This window comes from Coregonus lavaretus, assembly GCF_964263955.1.
Source record: "Coregonus lavaretus genome assembly, chromosome: 14".
Classification (NCBI taxonomy): Eukaryota; Metazoa; Chordata; class Actinopteri; order Salmoniformes; family Salmonidae; genus Coregonus; species Coregonus lavaretus.
Window position 1 is genome coordinate 16770442 of NC_140001.1, and position 21574 is coordinate 16792015.

Here is a 21574-nt window from a genome sequence, read left to right on the forward strand (position 1 = left end):
GGGCTGATGGCATGTGGGTATAGAATAACAGAACCTTAGGCTGAGTCGTTCTAAGTGCCAATGAGAGAGAGAGAGAGAGAGAGAGAGAGAGAGAGAGAGAGAGAGAGAGAGAGAGAGAGAGAGAGAGAGAGAGAGAGAGAGAGAGAGAGAGAGAGGGGAAGAAAAGGGAGGGGTAAAGAAAGCAGAGTGGGAGAAATACCGCTCCAGAGATAGGATGAAGGGAGAGAGAGAGGAAAAGAAAGGAGGAGGGAGCAAGAAAGAAGGGGGAGTGAGTGGTAGAGAGAGAGTGGGAGGGAGTTTAAGAGGGAGAAAGCAAGGTAAAGGAGAGCGAAAAAGAGGGAGAGCGTAAAAGACTGTGTTTCTGTAGGAAGATGTTCACTTCCTGGTCAATTGGATGAAGTGAACACACAGTACGGAGAGACGAAAGCGGGCTCAGAGGACAAAGAAACATAAACATCAAAGGAGACATTGCGCCTGCGTGTCCCACTACACCAGCGCTAGCCATCCTCCACATGGCAGAGTCTGACCCAGGAAAGCAGCACAGCAGTCAGTAATGGAGGTAGGTCCCCTCAGGGCTCAGGCTCAAAATGTTATGGCTGCTAAAGTGGATGTGATGGGCTACAAGTAGTTCATATGGACTAGCCCAGGGCAAACATGCTAGGAAGTAATGGAAAGGCAATGGAAAGAAGTCGAGCATGTGGATGTGTTCTGATTCGGTGATTCTTTACTGTAAGCAGAGGAGATGTTTTGCAGTCTATGGTTGAAGAATAACTTGTATTTTAACAATTGAAGAGTGGAAAAGTTTATCCTTTTGTGCAGGTGTTTAGCTTGTTTTCTAAAGAACAACTCTCCGGAGTAAATGCACCTTGGTCCCGACTGAGGTGTCAGCTTTCTACTAGCAAGTTCTGTTGTTGAAACTACAACTATCAATATAATATGTAGCAATAAAATGTTGCACACGACAGCTTTTGATAGTGAATAGGAGAAAAAGCAAATTACAGAGTTTACAGCAGGGGGCCATCTGTGTTGCTGTACTATATTTATCAACTGTATTTCTATATGAAAGATGCAAGACAATATAATAAGAATAAATCTAATAATGTATTCATTAGACATAATTCATGACAGAAACAGATCCTTACTCTCTAACAGACAACCTACCTCCCCAGTGTACATTAAACAAGGAGATTAGTGTACGCTGCCATAATGTCAAAACATTGTAACATCTGTGAACATTATGTGTTGAAACCTGCAGCTAGGTTTAAATACAGGGTCTGGTGACAAGATGAGATAATGGATAAACAGGGCACCTGCACAGACATGATCAGCCATGCATTGTAGTGCAGCTTTATCATGGGAATAAAAATGGATACAGGAAGACATGTGGGTGTAGAGAAACTGGAGATGACAGGCTTTGGAGAGCAGCACATAACTGGCTTTTCTTATATTCCATCTGCAGTCTCTTCAGACTAACCATTAAAACTGTCATGACTTGCTAAAGAAGCTCTCAAAATAACTGGCCCAGATACCCAAATACAGCATCTGTATATGAGGCTTGGTTCAGCGATGCTAATGTAGGGATGCTATTGCTATAGTTTTAGCACAGTGAATGAAAACACAAAATTGATTCCCCACACCCAAATATGCATAAATTGATCTCCTTTAAAAATCAGAACAAAGTACATTAAGTCCTCAAATATCGGCTGCACAATCAATGGCTAATGTTAACCTTACACACTAGTTATTAGCTTCAGAATGAGTCTTAAAGGCCCAGTGCAGTCAAAAACGTGATTGTCCTGTATTTTATATATGTTTCCATACTGTGAAATTGTGAAAATAATGATAATTCCCTTTTAGTGTAAGAGCTGTCTGAAAAGACCACCTAACATTTCAGCCTGTTTTGGGGGGATGGAGTTTTGGCCAATAAGAAAGGGAGTTTCAAACCACTCTGCCAATAACCCATAGTTTTCAGTTTCCATTTTTTTTTTAGATTCCCCCTTCCCCATAGTCCTAACAAAATTATTGCTAAGAAGCTATATTTGTTGAAAGAAGCCATTTTAATTTAAAACAATCACAGTAAGGTACTTAATTGTTACCCAGAAATGATTTGATATTGAGATAAAAATGGCTGCATTGGACCTTTAAAGGATAAGTTCACTTTTTTAAGCAAATATGTATTGTGGATGTAAATGGAATGTTATAGAAGTGTCCAGACACTTTTTTAGAAAGTCTTTAGATTTTGTATAGATGAAATTGTGTCATTCCAAACTTTATCTGCAATTTTATATTCCATTTTGTTGGAATTGAGCAATACTTTTCCGTGTGTGCATGCACAGGCTACACGGAGAAGTATCGCTCGAGTCAAAACATTTTTACTATAGCGTTGTGGATAAAGTTCGGAATTACACAATTTCATGTGTACAACATCTAAAGACCCATTGCTGTTTCTAAAAGGACATATTTCGGTGTTTTTGGAACCTTTGCCCCTGCAACTGCAGAACGAGCATGAGGAAGTCTATTGCTGGTGGGGTAAGTTTCTCAAAACCAAGTGAAATCGCAAAAAAAGTGTCTGGACACTTCTATAACATGTCTTTTACATCCAAAATAAGGTTAAAAAAATTTACTTGTCCTTTAAAGCCAGAATGAACAGTGGGCAGATGGTGAATAGTCTATTTCAGTTGCTAAAGTATATCAGATATGAAAATAATACATTGGTATTATAATGCAATCCTTTTTCATTTTATTATATTCTGTGAATCATTTAGCAATACCCAGCTATCAATAAAGTGCAGAAGATGTCAAAACTGATGCGTAAAGGTGCACAGCTTTCTGTAAGCATGAGCGAGGCCACTGTCCAATATAATGTAGGCTTCAATACGAAGGACTCTTTAGGCTACTTTAAGATTTACACATTATTCCGTTATAAAACAATTTGCTTGCCATACAGAGCATTTTGGAGTATTCTGACCTATTGACTTTTTCCACATTTTGCTACGTTACAGCCTTATTCTAAAATCGATTAAATTGTTTTTTTTCCCCTCATCAATCTACACACAATACCCCATAATGACAAAGCAAAAACAGGTTTTAGCAATTTTTGCAAATGTATTAAAAATAAAAACTGAAATATCACATTTACATAAGTATACAGACCCTTTACTCGGTACTTTGTTGAAGCACCTTTGACAAGCTTGGCACACCTGTATTTGGGGAGTTTCTCCCATTCTACTCTGCAGATCCTTTCAAGCTCTGTCAGGTTGGATGGGGAGCGTCGCTGCACAGTTATTTTCAGGTCTCTCCAGAGATGTTCAATCAGGTTCAAGTCCGGGCTCTGGCTTGGCCAATCAAGAACATTCAGAGACTTGTCCCGAAGCCACTCCTGCGTTGTCTTGGCTGTGTGCTTGTTGGAAGATGAACCTTCGCCCCAGTCTGAGGTTCTGAGTGCTCTGGAGCAGGTTTTCATCAAGGATCTCTCTGTACTTTGCTCCGTTCATCTTTCCCTCGATCCTGACTAGTCTCCCAGTCCCAGCTACTGAAAAACATCCCCACAGCATGATGCTGCCACCACCATGCATCACTGTAGCGATGGTGCCAGGTTTCCTCCAGACCTGACACTTGGCATTCAGGCCAAAGAGTTCAATCTTGGTTTCATCAGACCAGAAAATCTTGTTTCTTATGGTCTGAGAGTCTTTAGGTGCCTTTTGGCAAACTCCAAGCGGGCTGTCATGTGCCTTTTACTGAGGAGTGGCTTCCGTCTGGCCACTCTACCATAAAGGCCTGATTGGTGGAGTGCTGCAGAGATGGTTGTCCTTCTGGAAGGTTCTCCCATCTCCACAGAGGAACTCTGGAGGTCTGTCAGAGTTACCATTGGGTTCTTGGTCACCTCCCTGACCAAGGCCCTTCTCCCCCGATTGCTCAGTTTGGCCGGGCGGCCAGCTCTAGGAAGAGTCTTGGTGGTTCCAAACTTCTTCCATTTAAGAATGGAGGCCACTGTGTTCTTGGAGACCTTCAATGCTGCAGAATTGTTTTGGTACCCTTCCCCAGATCTGTGCCTTGACACAATCCTGTCTCGGAGCTCTATGGATCCTTGACAGGCTACACGTGGTCCTCTGTAGCTCAGCTGGTAGAGCACAGCGCTTGTAACGCCAAGGTAGTGGGTTCGATCCCCGGGACCACCCATACACAAAAATGTATGCACGCATGACTGTAAGTCGCTTTGGATAAAAGCGTCTGCTAAATGGCATATTATTATTATTATTATTATTATTAATGAGAGAGACGGGTCCTTCATGTTCAATTATTCACCTCATCACACACTGGAAATGCGTTTGCTGCCATGTACTGCCCTTTTCGATGGCTCACTTGGAGAAGATCAGCAAAGAGGAGTGGGACAAAATCCCTCCTGAGATGTGTGCAAACCTGGTGGCCAACTACAAGAAACGTCTGACCTCTGTGATTGCCAACAAGGGTTTTGCCACCAAGTATTAGTCATGTTTTGCAGAGGGGTCAAATACTTATTTCCCTCATTAAAATGCAAATCAATTTATATCATTTTTGACATGCGTTTTTCTGGATTTTGTTGTTGTTATTCTGTCTCTCACTGTTCAAATAAACCTACCATTAAAAGTATAGACTGATCATGTCTTTGTCAGTGGGCAAACATACAAAATCAGCAGGGGATCAAATACTTTTTTCCCTCACTGTAATTTGACCACACGTCTTGCTATAGATTATCAAGGGGTCCCTGATTAATTTAGGATTTTAGACAAATCTGACGGAGTTGACCAAATCTCCAGACACATCTTTAGGAATCACAGTTTTGAGAGAAATATTATTTAAAGTCACAGAGGGCTATTGCAAGAAACTACATAACATCCTTTTTCAGTTAATATCCATTATTGCCAGTTGATCTTTTTTTTTTACACTTTTCTGGGATCCTTTGTTTTCCGGACAAGGGCATTTCCCTAAATGCTAATTTTAAGCTAAAATAATGCTACAAAATTCATTTTTTCAACTATAAATATGAAGAGTCCCTTCCGGACAAGGAATGTCCCGACTTTCAAAAATCCCTGAGCACATTTTCGGCTGTTCTACACATTTTGCCTTGAGGCTGAGAGAAAAGTTTGCAGTTTTTAAGATAATTTCCTGTAATAAAAAATTATAAAATCATGGCTTATGACATCTTCATATGCTATCTGGGGGGGGGGGGGGGCAACCTCTGGGGGGAGGTTTGGGGGGCCCCCGCCTTGCGGGGGCTGCATGCTACGCCAGTGGTTATCATATTGAGGTTCCGTTTAGGCCTACAGTATACTAAAGCTTATTTATAATACAAGATTACAATAATATAAAGATAATGTATGTAAACATTCATGCATAAAGAACAACCCTGTCCAGACCTGTTTGGATAATGCATTGCGCCATTTGAAGATGCACTTTGTAGCCTACTCTGTAACTTAACCTGTTTCTGTTTTTACTGTGTGCATTAGGGCATATTTTTATTTATACTGTCTAATAATTGTATTTTGTTAACACATCCAGATACTCAGATCATTTTTGTGGTTACTTTTTCTAGGGATGGGAGAGATTCTCTGAATATTTATTTGTGTGGCTGTGGACAGGTCGAGGTTATCGGGACAGTATACGCCCAGTCTTAAATAGTTGGATAACAAAAGTAGGCTGTAATGATAAGGGTATAAAACTATTGACTATAAAAGTGTGCTGTTTTCTGTTGATTTATACAGCTTGTGTCATACCGAGATGTCCAAGGCAGGTTGGAATAATTTGCATACAGGGAGGGACCAGGGAATTTGGTCACAATGCGGACGCAGTGGACTGATAAGAGACACATTTTAGGTAATGTGTAGATGCAACAAATCCCGATCAGATAATGATCGGATCATCTTAATCGGATGAGGACAACCACCTGTTAACGCAAGGTGTGGCTGGTCCAGATAAGAGGCCTGGCTCTACTTCAAACCTAACAGCTCTGTCACAGGGTATTCAGCCCCCTGATTCAAGGCTTTGAGTTGAAGCCAGTGTAATACCATCCCCAACAATATTTCACTTTCTACCTAGCGTGGCCAATGCTCTTCAAAGTTTGGAGCAAAATGTACTCCTCCTCTAATGCATCTCAGGAGACACTCCTGTCACTTCTTGCCTTAAAAAGGGCCTCAGCTTTTTTTGGGTCCACAAGCTTTCAGTCTGTGGTCCTACATTATTGAAAGAGGATAGGCCTAGAGATACTTTTACTTACTATAAAATCATACTACCTTTTTTGTTTTCTGTTGCAAGTGGTATGGGTCTCTGCAGTTTCCGTGTTAGATACAGGTTAGTCGGAAAAACAAATCAAAAACAAGATTGAAGATCAAATTGGCCATGGACCATGGGCATGATGCCAATCCTAAAAATAATACTATTTGCTGCCATACATTTTCACTGTCATTTCATTTTTAGTCTGACTCAGAGATAAAAGCTTAAGAAGTAAATATTTCATGATTACAGAGGGGCTACTGATCTGTAGCATCTAATGGAAGACTTACACAACTCTTTAAAACTGTTTTTGGATAGATTCCAGGCACTTCAATGCTCAGTAACATTAAGTGTTCTGCCATCAGAGAACAATCATCGATGTAGAATGTGGATAACGTGGCTCAATAAGGAAATATATATAAAAAATAATTTAGCCTTTAGCACTTATCTTTTTGCAGCATGGTCATTAAAGGGTAAAGGGTACCATTTGGACTCAATTAAAGACACGTTTCTCCTTGCTCGGAGCACAGCTGCTAGGCTTATGCAAATGCCTTTCACAATGTAAATAGCAGGCAGCCCAGAAATACAAGGATCAGAATGGACATCCTCCTCTCTAAAAGTTGATTGTTTGTCAGCCTAATGTCTAATTTTAAAGGGTCGAATCGCTTCAGGCAAGCATTCTAATTTCAGAGATAAGTCTCCATTAAAACGGGCATGGCTGTTCTTATCTCAATGAAAAGCAATAGTGTTGTATTAATGAGTATAGTGCGTGGTCACTTCACCACAACCACTCATTTAACCTTGCCCCCCATCCACACTTTCCTCTACCACATAAAATGATTGATTGAAAGACACTCAGGGTAGCCTACAAAATACCCACCAGCAGCTAAATCATGCAACCTCATATTCAAACATAAAGTTGACATTTTGATTGATATCACACACAGACACACATACTCACACTCACACATTAATTCACGTACTCTCTCACTCACTCACAAAATCACAAAGAGACACACACACACACTCTTCCCTCAGTGGCAGTAGTAATACGTGTGTGCGATTCACTCTTCAGCGCTAAGGGGTCATTTACTCACAGCCTCCTCAGTAATGTACTAAGTGGATCATCCAATTATCTCCCATTGTATGCTCTAAGGAGGAGACATCACACTAGTGCATGCAGAGCCTTGATGGATGGATAGCAGGGGAATATGAGGGACAGTGACAGATAGATGCTTATCTCTACCTCCCACATCATTCTCAGTACAGTCTAATTTGAAAAAAGATTACTCATACTTTGTACACAATGAATAAGATACGATGTCAAGCGATGTCAGGGGATCCTTGACAGGCTACACAATGAGAGAGACGGGTCCTTCATGTTCAATTATTCACCTCATCACACACTGGAAATGCGTTTGCTGCCATGTACTGCCCTTTTCGATGGCTCACACTTACTCACACACACACACACAGACACAGACACAAACACACAAACACACACACACCCTTTATGCGAGCTTGGCATAATGGCTGTGTCATGACTGGGAGGACCTAAGGCTAATAATGCTTTATCATCTTGTCTCCTCTCCGTATTCACAGTGTATGTACCATGAGAGGACAGCAAGTCAGACTGGTGTTTTCAATGCATTCTATTCATTATTAATAACCAAAATATAAATTCATTCTAAAACATCTTGATGTTGTATCTAGACATCTCACATCTCTTTAACCAGATAGGCCTTAACATATGCATATGCACATTGTGGCCCCAATAGAAAACACACGTAACTCTGTGAATAATGACCATATCGAGACAGTACATCTAAGAGGTGCCATCTGGCCCTGTGACTATTGAGGTACAGTAGAGCAGAGCAGCGTGTTCATTGTGAGACAGGTATAAATCCTGTCCTTTATGGCCCTGCTCTAGCCTCTATGAGGTAATGGATTGGCTATGTGTGTCACTGTGGGTGTCTGAGTGTCAGCTGGTCCGCTGTGTGGCAGGCCATTGTGTCAAGCAGGTCAGCTGGGGCTTGGGGGCACGTGCAGCAACACTCCTCCCCCACTACACACACTCACGCAAAGAGATCACTCCCTTCAAACCCCACTCTCCGTGTCGCCACAAAACCCCCACCCACCCCAATCCTTCTCCAGTGACTGAAAACCTTAAATCATGGTGATCCTAGAAGGCCTGCGGGTCAGATGGATTCTTATAGTATGAAAAAATTATAATGTATGCACTCACTAACTGTAAGTCGCTCTGGATCAGAGCGTCTGCTAAATGACTAATATGTAAAATTGTATAATATATATAAATTTCAATGATGTAGGCCTTGATGAAATTACTCAATTTTCCTAAATACAAGAAGAGCCTTTGATGGGTTTAGTGGAGACAGTTCACATACATTATCTTAAATATCTATGATAGTCAATGTAAAATGAGTGCAATAATCCACAGATTTCAGGAAATATTGCCCTACTGATCGTGGACTTCAGGAAACAGCAGAGGGAGTACCTGTCACGCCCTGGCTCTGGGGACGCTTGTATGTTGAGCCAGGGTGTGAGTGTTCTTTGTTTATTCTAGTTCATGTATATCTATGTTGGCCAGAGTGGTTCTCAATCAGAGGCAACGAGTGTCAGCTGTTGCTGGTTGTCTCTGATTGGGAACCATATTTAGACAGGCTGTTTTCCCACAGTGTTTGTGGGATCTGGTTCCTGTGTAGGTTTGTACCTTTGGACGTCACGTATCGATTTGTTGTTTTGTTCGTGTAATCATTTAATAAATAAGTATGTTCACCTTCCACGCTGTGCATTGGTCCTCCTCCTTCAGCGAATGTGAGAGTACCCCCCTATCCACTTCAACGAGACAGCAGTGGAGAAGGTGGAACGTTTTAAGTTCCTCGGCGTACATATCACTGACAAACTGAAATGGTCCACCCACACAGACAGTGTGGTGAAGAAGGCGCAACAGCGTCTCTTCAACCTCAGGAGGCTGAAGAAATTTGGCTTGTCCCCTAAAACCCTCACAAACTTTTACAGATGCACAATTGAGAGTATCCTGTCGGGCTGTATCACCGCCTGGTACGGCAACTGCACTGCCCACAACCGCAGGGCTATCCAGAGGGTGGTGCGGTCTGCACAACGCATCACCGGGGGCAAACTACCTGCCCTTCAGGACACCTACAGCACCCGAATGCACAGGAAGGCCAAAAGATAATCAAGGACAACTACCATTCGAGCCACTGCCTGTTCACCCCGCTATCATCCAGAAGGCGAGGTCAGTACAGGTGCATCAAAGCTGGGACCGAGAGACTGAAAAACAGCTTCTATCTCAAGGCCATCAGACTGTTAAACAGCCATCACTAGCACAGAGAGGCTGCTGCCTACATACAGACTTGAAAATCACTGGCCACTTTAATAAATGGAACACTAGTCACTTTAATAATGCCACTTTAATAATGTTTACATATCTTGCATTATCCATCTCATATGTATATACTGTATTCTATACAATCTATTGCATCTCAGCTGATGCCACTCTGATAATGACATTTCTCATCCATATATTTATATATTCTTATTCCATTCCTTTACTTAGATTTGTGTGTATTAGGTTTTTGTTGTGGAGCTGTCAGATATTACTTGCTAGATATTACTTCACTGTCGGAACTAGAAGCACAAGCATTTCGCTACACTCGCAATAACATCTGCTAACCATGTGTATGTGAAAAATACATTTGATTTGATTTACTGCTAATGCAGTTGTGGCTTTTTGTTCCTCAGGAGTTGACTCTCAACAAATTGATTTATTTGCAGAGCACTTGGAATGGATATCCTTAAAATCCATAATGGTCCATCTGTGAACATTGTGAAAAATATTCCTTTGATCAACATCCTATCATGGAAAAGTTTATCAATTAAGGTTTTTATGTTAAAAGGTGGAAACATTTAGGCTGCAACAAGGGCTTACTTCTACCGAGGCTGAGAACGTGGCCGAGCTGAAACTGAGATAGCAGCACTGAGTGTAACTCAAAGCTGCTCAAAGCCCTCAGCAGTAAATCACTACTACCAGTGGTGTAAAGTACTTAAGTAAAAATACTTTCAAGTACTACTTAATTCGTTTTTTTGGGTATCTGTACTTTACTATTTATATTTTTGACAACTTTTACTTCACATTTTCCCTGACACCCAAAAGTACTTAGCAGGACAGAAAAATGCTCCAATTCACGCACTTATCAATAGACCATCCCTGGTCATCCCTACTGTCTCTGATCTAAATGAAACACACATGCTTCATTTATAAATAATGTCAGAGTGTTGGAGATAGCCCCTGGCTGTCATTCAATTTAAAAAACAAGAAAACGGTGCTGTCTGGTCTGCTTAATATAAGGAATTTGAAATGATTTATACTTTTACTTTTAAAACGTAAGTATATTTGAGCAATATTTACTTTTGATACTTAATTATATTTCAAAACAAATACTTTTATACTTTTACTCAAGTAGTATTTTACTGGGTGACTTTCATTTTTGTCATTTTCTATTAAGGTATCTTTAATTTTACTCAAGTATGACTATTGGGTACTTTTTCCACCACTGACTACCACTGCACCATTTACCCCTTATTCTAAAGAGTAGCCATTTGTTTAACACTCAAATATGGTGTTTGCTGTTTAAGAGGCATACATCAACTACCAGACAAGAGTCCACACAAAGACTGGCACACTTGTGGAGACAAAGAGAAAGAGGGGTTCTTTCTCTTCAGCCAGAGAGGTGTTTGTTCAGAGTGGGTGCAGGGCAGTGTGGGAGGAACAGAGAGGGGAGGAACAGAGAGGGGAGGGGAGGTTCTTTTTATTTATTTTATTTATTTAACCTTTATTTAACTAGGCAAGTCAGTTAAGAACAAATTCTTATTTACAATGACAGCCTACACTGGCAAAACCCAGACGGCGCTGGGCCAATTGTGCGCTGCCCTATGGGACTCCCAATCACGGCCGGTTGTGATACAGCCGGAATCGAAACAGGGGGTCTGTAGTGACGCCTCAAGCACTAAGATGCAGTGCCTTAGACCGCTGCGCCACTCGTCAGTTACACAGTCAGTTGATGGAGAAAAGGGGCAGAGTGAGTTTGGAGGTGTAAAGAATCCATTGTGAGGAAAGGAGTTAATCACTTGAGCGGCGTGTGCCGGTGTAAAAGGAGTACATGTTGTACACCCCATCCCCTGGGGGGCTTCCAAGGTCCCAGCTCCCTCCTAGCTGAATTTACATGTCAGTTATGCAAAGCCTCTGAATAGAGTAAAGGAAGACCCACCCCCTCAGAATGATACCCTCTTGGCTGGTGATAGTGGTGATGTGTTCACTGCATGACTGGTTCATTCAGACACACACACACACAGCTACGTGGTATTTCCAGGACTGGACCGATTGCTGCGCGTTAGTCTGCTAGATGGATGGTTTTCCTTGGCAGTAAGTCAATGTGAATATTTTCTAGTCTTGTGATGAATTCTGGTGGTGAATTCTAGAATTTGAGAGGGATTGTGAGATAATTTGTTGAGATACATCCACCAGACAGACAGATAGGCAGGGGGGAGGGAAAATAACAATGTCAAAGATTGTTTATATGTGGCATCTGGCATTTGTTCTGTACTTTAACAGGTATAAATCTAAATAATTATGATCTATTATTTGAGCATTGTAAGGGAACCATGCCAAACAGTATAAACATGTAGAATGTATCCTCATCCTGAATGAAGCTAAATATCAGTATTTTTCTGACATGCTGTATTGAATAGTGGCCAAGTGGCTGTATTCTCTTTTGTCCATTGTGATTCTAGTCCCTGTCCACATAGTTATTATTGCATTTTTCATGAAAACATAAGATGAGCAGAAGAGGTGCATGTTTTGTCAATCTTTTCATCTCCCCCTGAGAGACAAACAGTGCAACACTAACACTCCTTATTCATTCAAAACAACTAGACTTGCACAATGCTCTAACCATGAAGCACATTAACAGTGACAGCTATGCATGTCTTTCAGGCCAGCCACACCGTGGAAATAATAATTTGTAACAGATTAGCCGTCAGCTACGTACTACTTAATGGGACTATTATAGTTGGCCCGTTGCACCATGCTTTTGTTCCTGTGGACATTATGCTTAAAGAAAGGACACCAGGTGGTTGGGGAGCCCAAAGGCAATATCATTCACTTCGGAGACCTCTGCTTATCAGGAACTTATTAGAGAATTGAATAGGTCTGTTCCCTAGAGGGTTAGAGATCATGGTTAGCAACATCTGGTACGTTGTATCACCCAGGGCAGGGCAGGGCGAGGCAGGGCAGTGCAGGGCATGAGTGAGGAAGAGAGGGTACGTCTATAGCAGGAGTAGGCAACCCTGGTCCTGGAGTGCCGCAGGCACTTCATGTTTTTTATTTAACCGACCTGGAAGACCAGGTGTGTTAAATTTAGGCAATCATTGAACTGATCGCAATATTTACTTTTGATACTTAATTATATTTCAAAACAAATACTTTTATACTTTTACTCAAGTAGTATTTTACTGGGTGACTTTCATTTTTGTCATTTTCTATTAAGGTATCTTTAATTTTACTCAAGTATGACTATTGGGTACTTTTTCCACCACTGACTACCACTGCACCATTTACCCCTTATTCTAAAGAGTAGCCATTTGTTTAACACTCAAATATGGTGTTTGCTGTTTAAGAGGCATACATCAACTACCAGACAAGAGTCCACACAAAGACTGGCACACTTGTGGAGACAAAGAGAAAGAGGGGTTCTTTCTCTTCAGCCAGAGAGGTGTTTGTTCAGAGTGGGTGCAGGGCAGTGTGGGAGGAACAGAGAGGGGAGGAACAGAGAGGGGAGGGGAGGTTCTTTTTATTTATTTTATTTATTTAACCTTTATTTAACTAGGCAAGTCAGTTAAGAACAAATTCTTATTTACAATGACAGCCTACACTGGCAAAACCCAGACGGCGCTGGGCCAATTGTGCGCTGCCCTATGGGACTCCCAATCACGGCCGGTTGTGATACAGCCGGAATCGAAACAGGGGGTCTGTAGTGACGCCTCAAGCACTAAGATGCAGTGCCTTAGACCGCTGCGCCACTCGTCAGTTACACAGTCAGTTGATGGAGAAAAGGGGCAGAGTGAGTTTGGAGGTGTAAAGAATCCATTGTGAGGAAAGGAGTTAATCACTTGAGCGGCGTGTGCCGGTGTAAAAGGAGTACATGTTGTACACCCCATCCCCTGGGGGGCTTCCAAGGTCCCAGCTCCCTCCTAGCTGAATTTACATGTCAGTTATGCAAAGCCTCTGAATAGAGTAAAGGAAGACCCACCCCCTCAGAATGATACCCTCTTGGCTGGTGATAGTGGTGATGTGTTCACTGCATGACTGGTTCATTCAGACACACACACACACAGCTACGTGGTATTTCCAGGACTGGACCGATTGCTGCGCGTTAGTCTGCTAGATGGATGGTTTTCCTTGGCAGTAAGTCAATGTGAATATTTTCTAGTCTTGTGATGAATTCTGGTGGTGAATTCTAGAATTTGAGAGGGATTGTGAGATAATTTGTTGAGATACATCCACCAGACAGACAGATAGGCAGGGGGGAGGGAAAATAACAATGTCAAAGATTGTTTATATGTGGCATCTGGCATTTGTTCTGTACTTTAACAGGTATAAATCTAAATAATTATGATCTATTATTTGAGCATTGTAAGGGAACCATGCCAAACAGTATAAACATGTAGAATGTATCCTCATCCTGAATGAAGCTAAATATCAGTATTTTTCTGACATGCTGTATTGAATAGTGGCCAAGTGGCTGTATTCTCTTTTGTCCATTGTGATTCTAGTCCCTGTCCACATAGTTATTATTGCATTTTTCATGAAAACATAAGATGAGCAGAAGAGGTGCATGTTTTGTCAATCTTTTCATCTCCCCCTGAGAGACAAACAGTGCAACACTAACACTCCTTATTCATTCAAAACAACTAGACTTGCACAATGCTCTAACCATGAAGCACATTAACAGTGACAGCTATGCATGTCTTTCAGGCCAGCCACACCGTGGAAATAATAATTTGTAACAGATTAGCCGTCAGCTACGTACTACTTAATGGGACTATTATAGTTGGCCCGTTGCACCATGCTTTTGTTCCTGTGGACATTATGCTTAAAGAAAGGACACCAGGTGGTTGGGGAGCCCAAAGGCAATATCATTCACTTCGGAGACCTCTGCTTATCAGGAACTTATTAGAGAATTGAATAGGTCTGTTCCCTAGAGGGTTAGAGATCATGGTTAGCAACATCTGGTACGTTGTATCACCCAGGGCAGGGCAGGGCGAGGCAGGGCAGTGCAGGGCATGAGTGAGGAAGAGAGGGTACGTCTATAGCAGGAGTAGGCAACCCTGGTCCTGGAGTGCCGCAGGCACTTCATGTTTTTTATTTAACCGACCTGGAAGACCAGGTGTGTTAAATTTAGGCAATCATTGAACTGATCGATTAGCTGTTGGTCAGGTGTGGTGCCTTGTTGGAACAAAATCCTGCAGTACCTGTGGCACTCCAGGAACAGGGTTGCCTACCCCTGGTCTACAGTATGGTTGTTGCAGAAAATAAATGCCTTTATAGAACAAAGTTACATTAAAAAAATACAACAATATCAAAACATCGAAATTGAAATCGAAATTTCTTCCCCGCAGATGGAAACATTGACAATATCGCCCTGGGGTCATGAGTCTAACCCCCACTCCCAGTACCTCTTCAACAGCATACGTTAAAGCTGCCAGAACATCCAATCTGCCCTCACCTATGCCCAGAGACTATGGGAAGTGTCAGCAGTTTCATCTCAGGTCACAGTCTCCACAGCAAGCACTGTCAGGCCACGGAGTACAAACTAAAGAAGGCAGGCCATCACCGGAAAACAGGCCGGAGCCTGGATGGCCTACTGAAGTACAGCTTTGCACAGGGGTCTTCCAACCACACCACTAAAGGCATCTCTCAGGCAGGCAGGAGTGAGGACTTCTTTTACTTAAAGGTGAGCCACAAGCCGCGGATGACTCATCGCAGAGGTGTCCCAACAGAAGACCATGTAGGAGAGGGACATTCTACTGATATGGAACCAGACAGTAGAGTGACACCTAAACTGTTGCCTATGTCAGGGAAACTGGAGAAGGTGAGTCTCTGACTTGCTCAACATACTTTTGAACATGCCTGTGTTGTATAATTAATAACCAGTAAGACAACTTCAAACACAAGATCAGACAAGCACAGTAGGTACTGTCTCAAACAACCACATTACCTCTGTTGAAACACCAAGCCTTGTGTTGTCCAGTCTTTTTTTAACCATCTCCAAGGTTGATGACTAAAGCCACAATTATGCGTTTGCTTTTAGCCTAACTGCAGCAGCATGTAACCACACTCAAAGTCATAGACATAGCTAGATGCAAGGACTGACAGTCCAAGAGATTGAAATGATCATTTTAAACATTTTGAAACTATACCCTATTTGTTAACAAAGACTAAAATGACAGCAAAAACAAACAATGGAGTAAAATAGCCTTATATAACCTTATGATTGGCCACTCATGAAGGCATTATAAGTTATATTCTGCAAGAATGAATGGGTAGGCTATATGTTATTAATTAAAATCACAGAAAATATTGTTGATTGCAATGCCTTGATCTTTTGTAAGATGTCATCAGTGATGTTCTTATGCAAACCCTGCTCTCTGAATATGCATTTCTGAACAGGTATAAATCTAAATAATGAATAGCTATTATTTGAGCATCTTAAGGGAACCATGCCAAACAGTATGAAGTCACTGGACATACTTCCATTCATTTTTTAAAACTGGTACCGGTTACCTTCAGATGAGTCCTGTGACACTCATGTCCGTGAGAGTCTCCCCTTTCCATAGAGTGGTCATAATAGTTTTGTAGGTCAAACCGCTCCGAATCTATAGACGTTTTTGTGAGAAGACCGATTTTTGGGATGTCTCATGGTCTGACAAACAGCGCTCTAGCTCTGTCACCTTTCACCGCAGATGCGGAAGTGCGACAGATATCTCTAGCTTAAACTGACAGATGTTATGGGGATTTTTTAAATTATGTTACTTAAATTGACGCACTGGTTCGTCAATCGACTCTAAGGGATTAATATCACAGAGTAGGGCTTTTCATATTTTCTCAGACAGTACAACAGGGTGGAGGAGGAGGAGGTTGGGTATAACTGGTGGTGTTTCCAGACAGCACAGACAGGAATATCTGATGTTATAAATCTCTCATGACAGTTTCATGTATTCTGTATATTCTGACATTGCACTTTTACATGTACAAATCTCACATTTCTGGGTGGTTATAATCGGTTCTCCTCAGCACTATATGATGGATTAGTCATTGGCAACATTATTTGCTTACATGATCATCTCCATTGGTTCTCCAAACCAACATGTTCTCTGATCGACTTCATTTGTTCCATCTCCTTCCTCTACCTCTAGAATATGGAGAAGGCTTTGATCCGGCCCACAGCCTTCAAGCCAGTCATCCCAAGGAGCACCTCTTCCACAGAGACTCACAACAACCTCACCCACCTCCTTAGTCCCCCAGAGAGGATCAGAGACTCCCAGGAGCCCAAACAGGACACATTTTCAGGGACCCTATCAGACTCTGGGCAGGATTCAATGTCCAGCCTGCCTACTCACAGCACCAGTGGGAGCCACAGTGCTTCCACAGGCCCATTGACTCAGTGTGCAGGAGGCTCAGTCCATGGCATGACCCATCCCCAGCAGCCCCCCCTCTCTACATGGACCAATGGGAATGGCATTAGTGCCAGTGCCAGGGTTGCAGCTATAAGCAATGGAGGGGCAGCGAAGGCTAACAGGGACACCGTCTCCCTCCCCTCACCTCAGAAGCCTAGCCCTCTCTTGGAGGAGATGGGGGGCTGTAATCGCTCGCCCATCTCCACAGATGAGTCCTTCATTGAGCTGCTGGAGCAGAGGCTGCTGGAGAGTGAGACAGAGCTGCAGGAGCTGCAGGTGAGCTTTGAGGAGAAAGAGGTGGACACGTGCCAGCTGTTTGAGGAGAGGCAGAGGTATTGTGTTGAGGAGATGGAAGGCCTGAAGCAGAGGTGCTCCACCAAGCTCAGGCAGGTCTCCCAGAGGGCTGTAAGGAACCACCAGGCCTTGCAGCTCAAGGTCAGCCAGCTGCAGCAGGACAACCAGAGGCTCCAGGACGAGCTGGTCCAGATGACCCAGGAGAAGGACCTGATAGAGGTCAAACTGATGTCGTTTGAGACGGAGAAGAACCAGCTAGAGCCCACCTTAGAGGAGACCCAGTGGGAGGTAAGTGGCCAGCATGTGTCATGAGCCAGGGGTTTTTACCATATGGTCTTACCATGAAAGACTCAGGGATAGTTGTAGACTGTGACTAGGGCTCAAAGTATTTCCTGGTCAGGTCACTAGGAAAAACTAGTTATAGCTACTGAACACATTGCACAGGCCAGGGTGTATGTCATTTCTAAAATGTATTGGACAAAAGCAACCACTACTTCAACAAGGCTTTTACGCTTTACATTTATTATTAGGTATGCCAAAAGGCTGGGGAGATCTCCCTGCTGAAGCATCAGCTCAGGGACTCCCAGGCTGGTGTCACTCACAAGCTGAATGACATCGTCAGCCTCAAGGCCTCGCTGAAGGAGACCCGGGCCAAAATGGAGGCACTGGAAAAGCAGAACAAATTGCAAGAGGACAAGATACGCTCTCGCAGTGTGGATGTCGAGGTACAACGTCTATTTCTTAAAAGAAAATCAGAGGAAGTATGATATGCAAACAGAGCAGATTTCTTTACTAATGTTCAGCCGCTGCACTAGTGGTGTGCCAATGTAAATTGCATTTAAGCGTGAGTGACAATGCTAAACCTTTGCCATTATCTACTTGGCCTCCATGTTCAATAGCAAAGTGCATTTGATAATGACACAATTCATCTATTCCACCCCAGGTATGCCAAAATGAGCTCCAGCGCAAGAAGAACGAGGCTGATCTACTAAGAGCAAAGGTGGGCATACTGGAGACAGATATCAAGGGAATGAAAAAGGACCTGGCCCTGGCAAAAAAAGAACAGAGGCAGCACCTGGAGGCCCAGGCCCAGGAGAGGTCAGACCAGAGTGGGGGCACTGGAGGGAGCATGAGCACTGACTCCCTCCAGAGAGAGGTGGCGAAACTGAAAGTGGAGCTCAGGGAAGAGAGAGAGACTCAGGAGAGGCGGTCGAACAGATTTGAGCACGAGAGACAGACGTGGAACAGGGAGAAGGGCAGAGTCATCAAGTACCAGAAGCAGCTTCAGCTCAACTATCTGCAGATGCACAAGAAGAACCAAGACCTGAAGGGGATCCTGCAGGAGCTCACAGCAGAGCTGGAGAGTCGGCCGGAGCTTGACGTGGACATCCACAGCTCAGGGTTACACTATGAGGATATTATCGCCACAGAAATTTGAGGTAGAAACCCACAGAGAAAAGTAATAATGATGCTCAAATGTTCTAACAGGGTTATTAAACAGTCATATGAAACACATAATTTATTATATCTGGCCAAAAAACAGATGAGCTATTGCTGCCTTGGAAGGGGCAGTATTTTAATGGTAATCAAGTTGGCTAACATACTGCTGCAGGATATGAGAAAATTATGGTCAGGTCTGACTATTTTTTATAAAAATCCTTCATTCTCTGAGACTGTGTAAAGCAGGCTTTAACGGGCCAATCCAGAGATCAAACAACAACAATTAACAAAACAGCTGCGGGATGGGGCTTGAGCTATGGATGCAAGGACTGATCATCCATCAGATCAAAATGATAGTTTAAACCGTGTTTTGAAGCTATACAGTGTTTGTTTACATTGGCTTTGTTTACAATCATTTTAGGTTCTGATGGGGTACGGCAGTTGAACTAAGCTCATGAAGCATTTATGAGTTATATTCTTTAAGATTCAATGGCTATATCATGAATTTAGTCCAAAAATGGATGTAGCAACTCCATATTGGCCCTTTATGCTTTTGTTATCCATAAGTCTGGTTTCCCGGAAACAGATAAAAAATATTTTCGATGAACATTCTCCATTGAGCTTGCTTTTTAGTCCAGGACTAGGCTTAATCTGTGTCCAGGAAACCACCCCATAATGTTCAATTGACAGTAGCCTAATAAGCCTACGAAATGGTTATTCCTCTTGAGAAGTTTCCCAGCATTGTACTAGATTTCTGCATGTGTCAAGTCCTACATAGGATGTTGCAAGTCTCCACAACATCCACTGAGACACAGCAATATGATGTGATGTATTTCCATTGAATCTTTTTGATCACGATCACCACTGTGGCCAGAGATATTGCACAGAGAATGAGGCAGGAGGCTGCCCTCATCAGCACCAACACAGATACTGGCATCTGCACATGTATATGGGAGTTCACATATCTCTCCTGCAACATGATACAGTAGCTGCATCGCTTCACACAGTCTTTGTTTTTGTCGGAAGTTGCCCCGCTCTTTGTGGTAACCATATACTGTAGCCGAGTCTACCTTTAAGTGTCAAAGCACTGGATGTATATTTTGTGAATTATCATTAATATTATTTATTGATATAAAGGATACAAAAGTTCAATACATTGTACTGATTAGTGTTGAAAGGAACTAATTAAACTGAGATGATAAAGAATGTATATCGATGCACTTCCATTTTAAGAGGGGTTAGGAGAACATGATTGTCAAAGTGCATCCCACACTACACTGAGAATGTCTCACTGGTACAGATTTCTCAAAGATGTAAAACTTAGTTTTGGAGCTGATCACTTGAAAACAAATACTTTCTGAGAATGTCTAACATGTACTGTATCTATTGGTATATTTATGATACATACACAGATACATGTTTTTAAAATCTGACAATAAATGATGTACAGGTACACTACAAAATAAACAGTGTGGTTTTTCATAACATCTCTATCACTGTAAAATGATTTGGCTACTTGACTTGATACATTTAACATGTTATCTTCCTCTTATTATTTAATCCCAGCCTTTTGTGTTTGCATTGCGCTTCTGGCACCTTCTGCTATCACATGGTTGTTTTTCAATCCATTTTTCCAACATGACACCGTAAATGTTAGAAAAAGGAACATAGGTTTTCTCAGACCTATAGAAGCAGTCCAGCCTGTGTCAGTAATTGGACAGCAGTTAAGCACAGGAGATAGTATGATAATGGTGCCTTATCCTGCTGTGATTCTGATGGCCGGCCAACATTCAAGCACAAAGAGGTTTGAATAAATTAGTAGGGGGAGGCGCATGTGCAACATACAAAAGAGGGGCACTGGCCATAGAACAACTAGCTGTTTTGCAGATGTATAATAACCAAGTGAAATTGACCAGGTCCACGGCTAGCTCAGTGTTGACTCTAGTCGTCCAGACCAATCCGTTTGTTCATTGATGGGCATTATGGGCTCTATTTCATCCGTATTGCAGAAGTTCAGTGTTACAGTGTGATTGAAATTTAAAGGCAATGTTGTGTGTGAGCAATCATCTCATTTATCGCCTTACCTTCCTGGCAGAACTCAGTACCTAACCTGGTTGCTGCTGCCATCTAGGGGTGGGGTGTGGAAGTGGAAAATGGACTGAATAACTTCCCTTCGCATAGTTTCTCCTTATCATAACAATGTGGATTCACCAAATGTTGTACATTTACATGTTTACATTTGAGTAATTTAGCAGACGCTCTTATCCGGAGTGATTTACATTAGTGCATTAATCTTAAAATAGCTAGGTACATTTTCGCTCAACAAAGTAGTTATCAGAAAAGTCAGTGCTAGTAAAACATGTTTTATTTAAAAAATATATATTTCCAGAATTCTATAGTAGGAATTGTTGATATGTTGTCAATTTTATATTCTGTATTTACTAAATATATCTTGAAACTAACAATATAGTTGTTTTCCACTGACATCGTAAAAGCTAAATGACAATATCATTCTTACAACAATATTGGGAGTATTATTGTAAGGTATTCTGAGTGAAGTGCAGTTTTGCTGAGGTAAAATGTTGTTCTATAAGTGACAATATCTGAATGATAATTAAGGTAGAATGTTGTATTTTTATTAGCTTGCCCAGCTTGCACATTTTATTAGCTTGCTGCAATATGCATAATCTGTAACTCAATAGTAAACACTGTAATTGGGGATTAAGTCCCACTGGGTCTAGAATACACTAACATATTAAGATTGTCACACCAAGGATCATTTAGATATTTGATTTGGAATTTTAGGACCCCTTTA

General features: G+C 42.0%; 1 protein-coding gene across 1 annotated transcript; it reads left to right on the forward strand.

Annotated features, from left to right (window-relative positions):
* Positions 1 to 323: 323 nt before the first annotated feature.
* LOC311141316 (leucine zipper putative tumor suppressor 1-like) lies at positions 324 to 20242 on the forward strand. The gene is made up of 5 exons (XM_084176610.1): positions 324 to 559; positions 14968 to 15440; positions 16765 to 17607; positions 17850 to 18044; positions 18263 to 20242. The coding sequence occupies exons 2-5, from the start codon at positions 15090 to 15092 to the stop codon at positions 18755 to 18757; spliced, it is 1884 nt and encodes a 627-aa protein (XP_084032736.1). The 5' UTR covers positions 324 to 559; positions 14968 to 15089; the 3' UTR covers positions 18758 to 20242.
* Positions 20243 to 21574: the final 1332 nt, after the last annotated feature.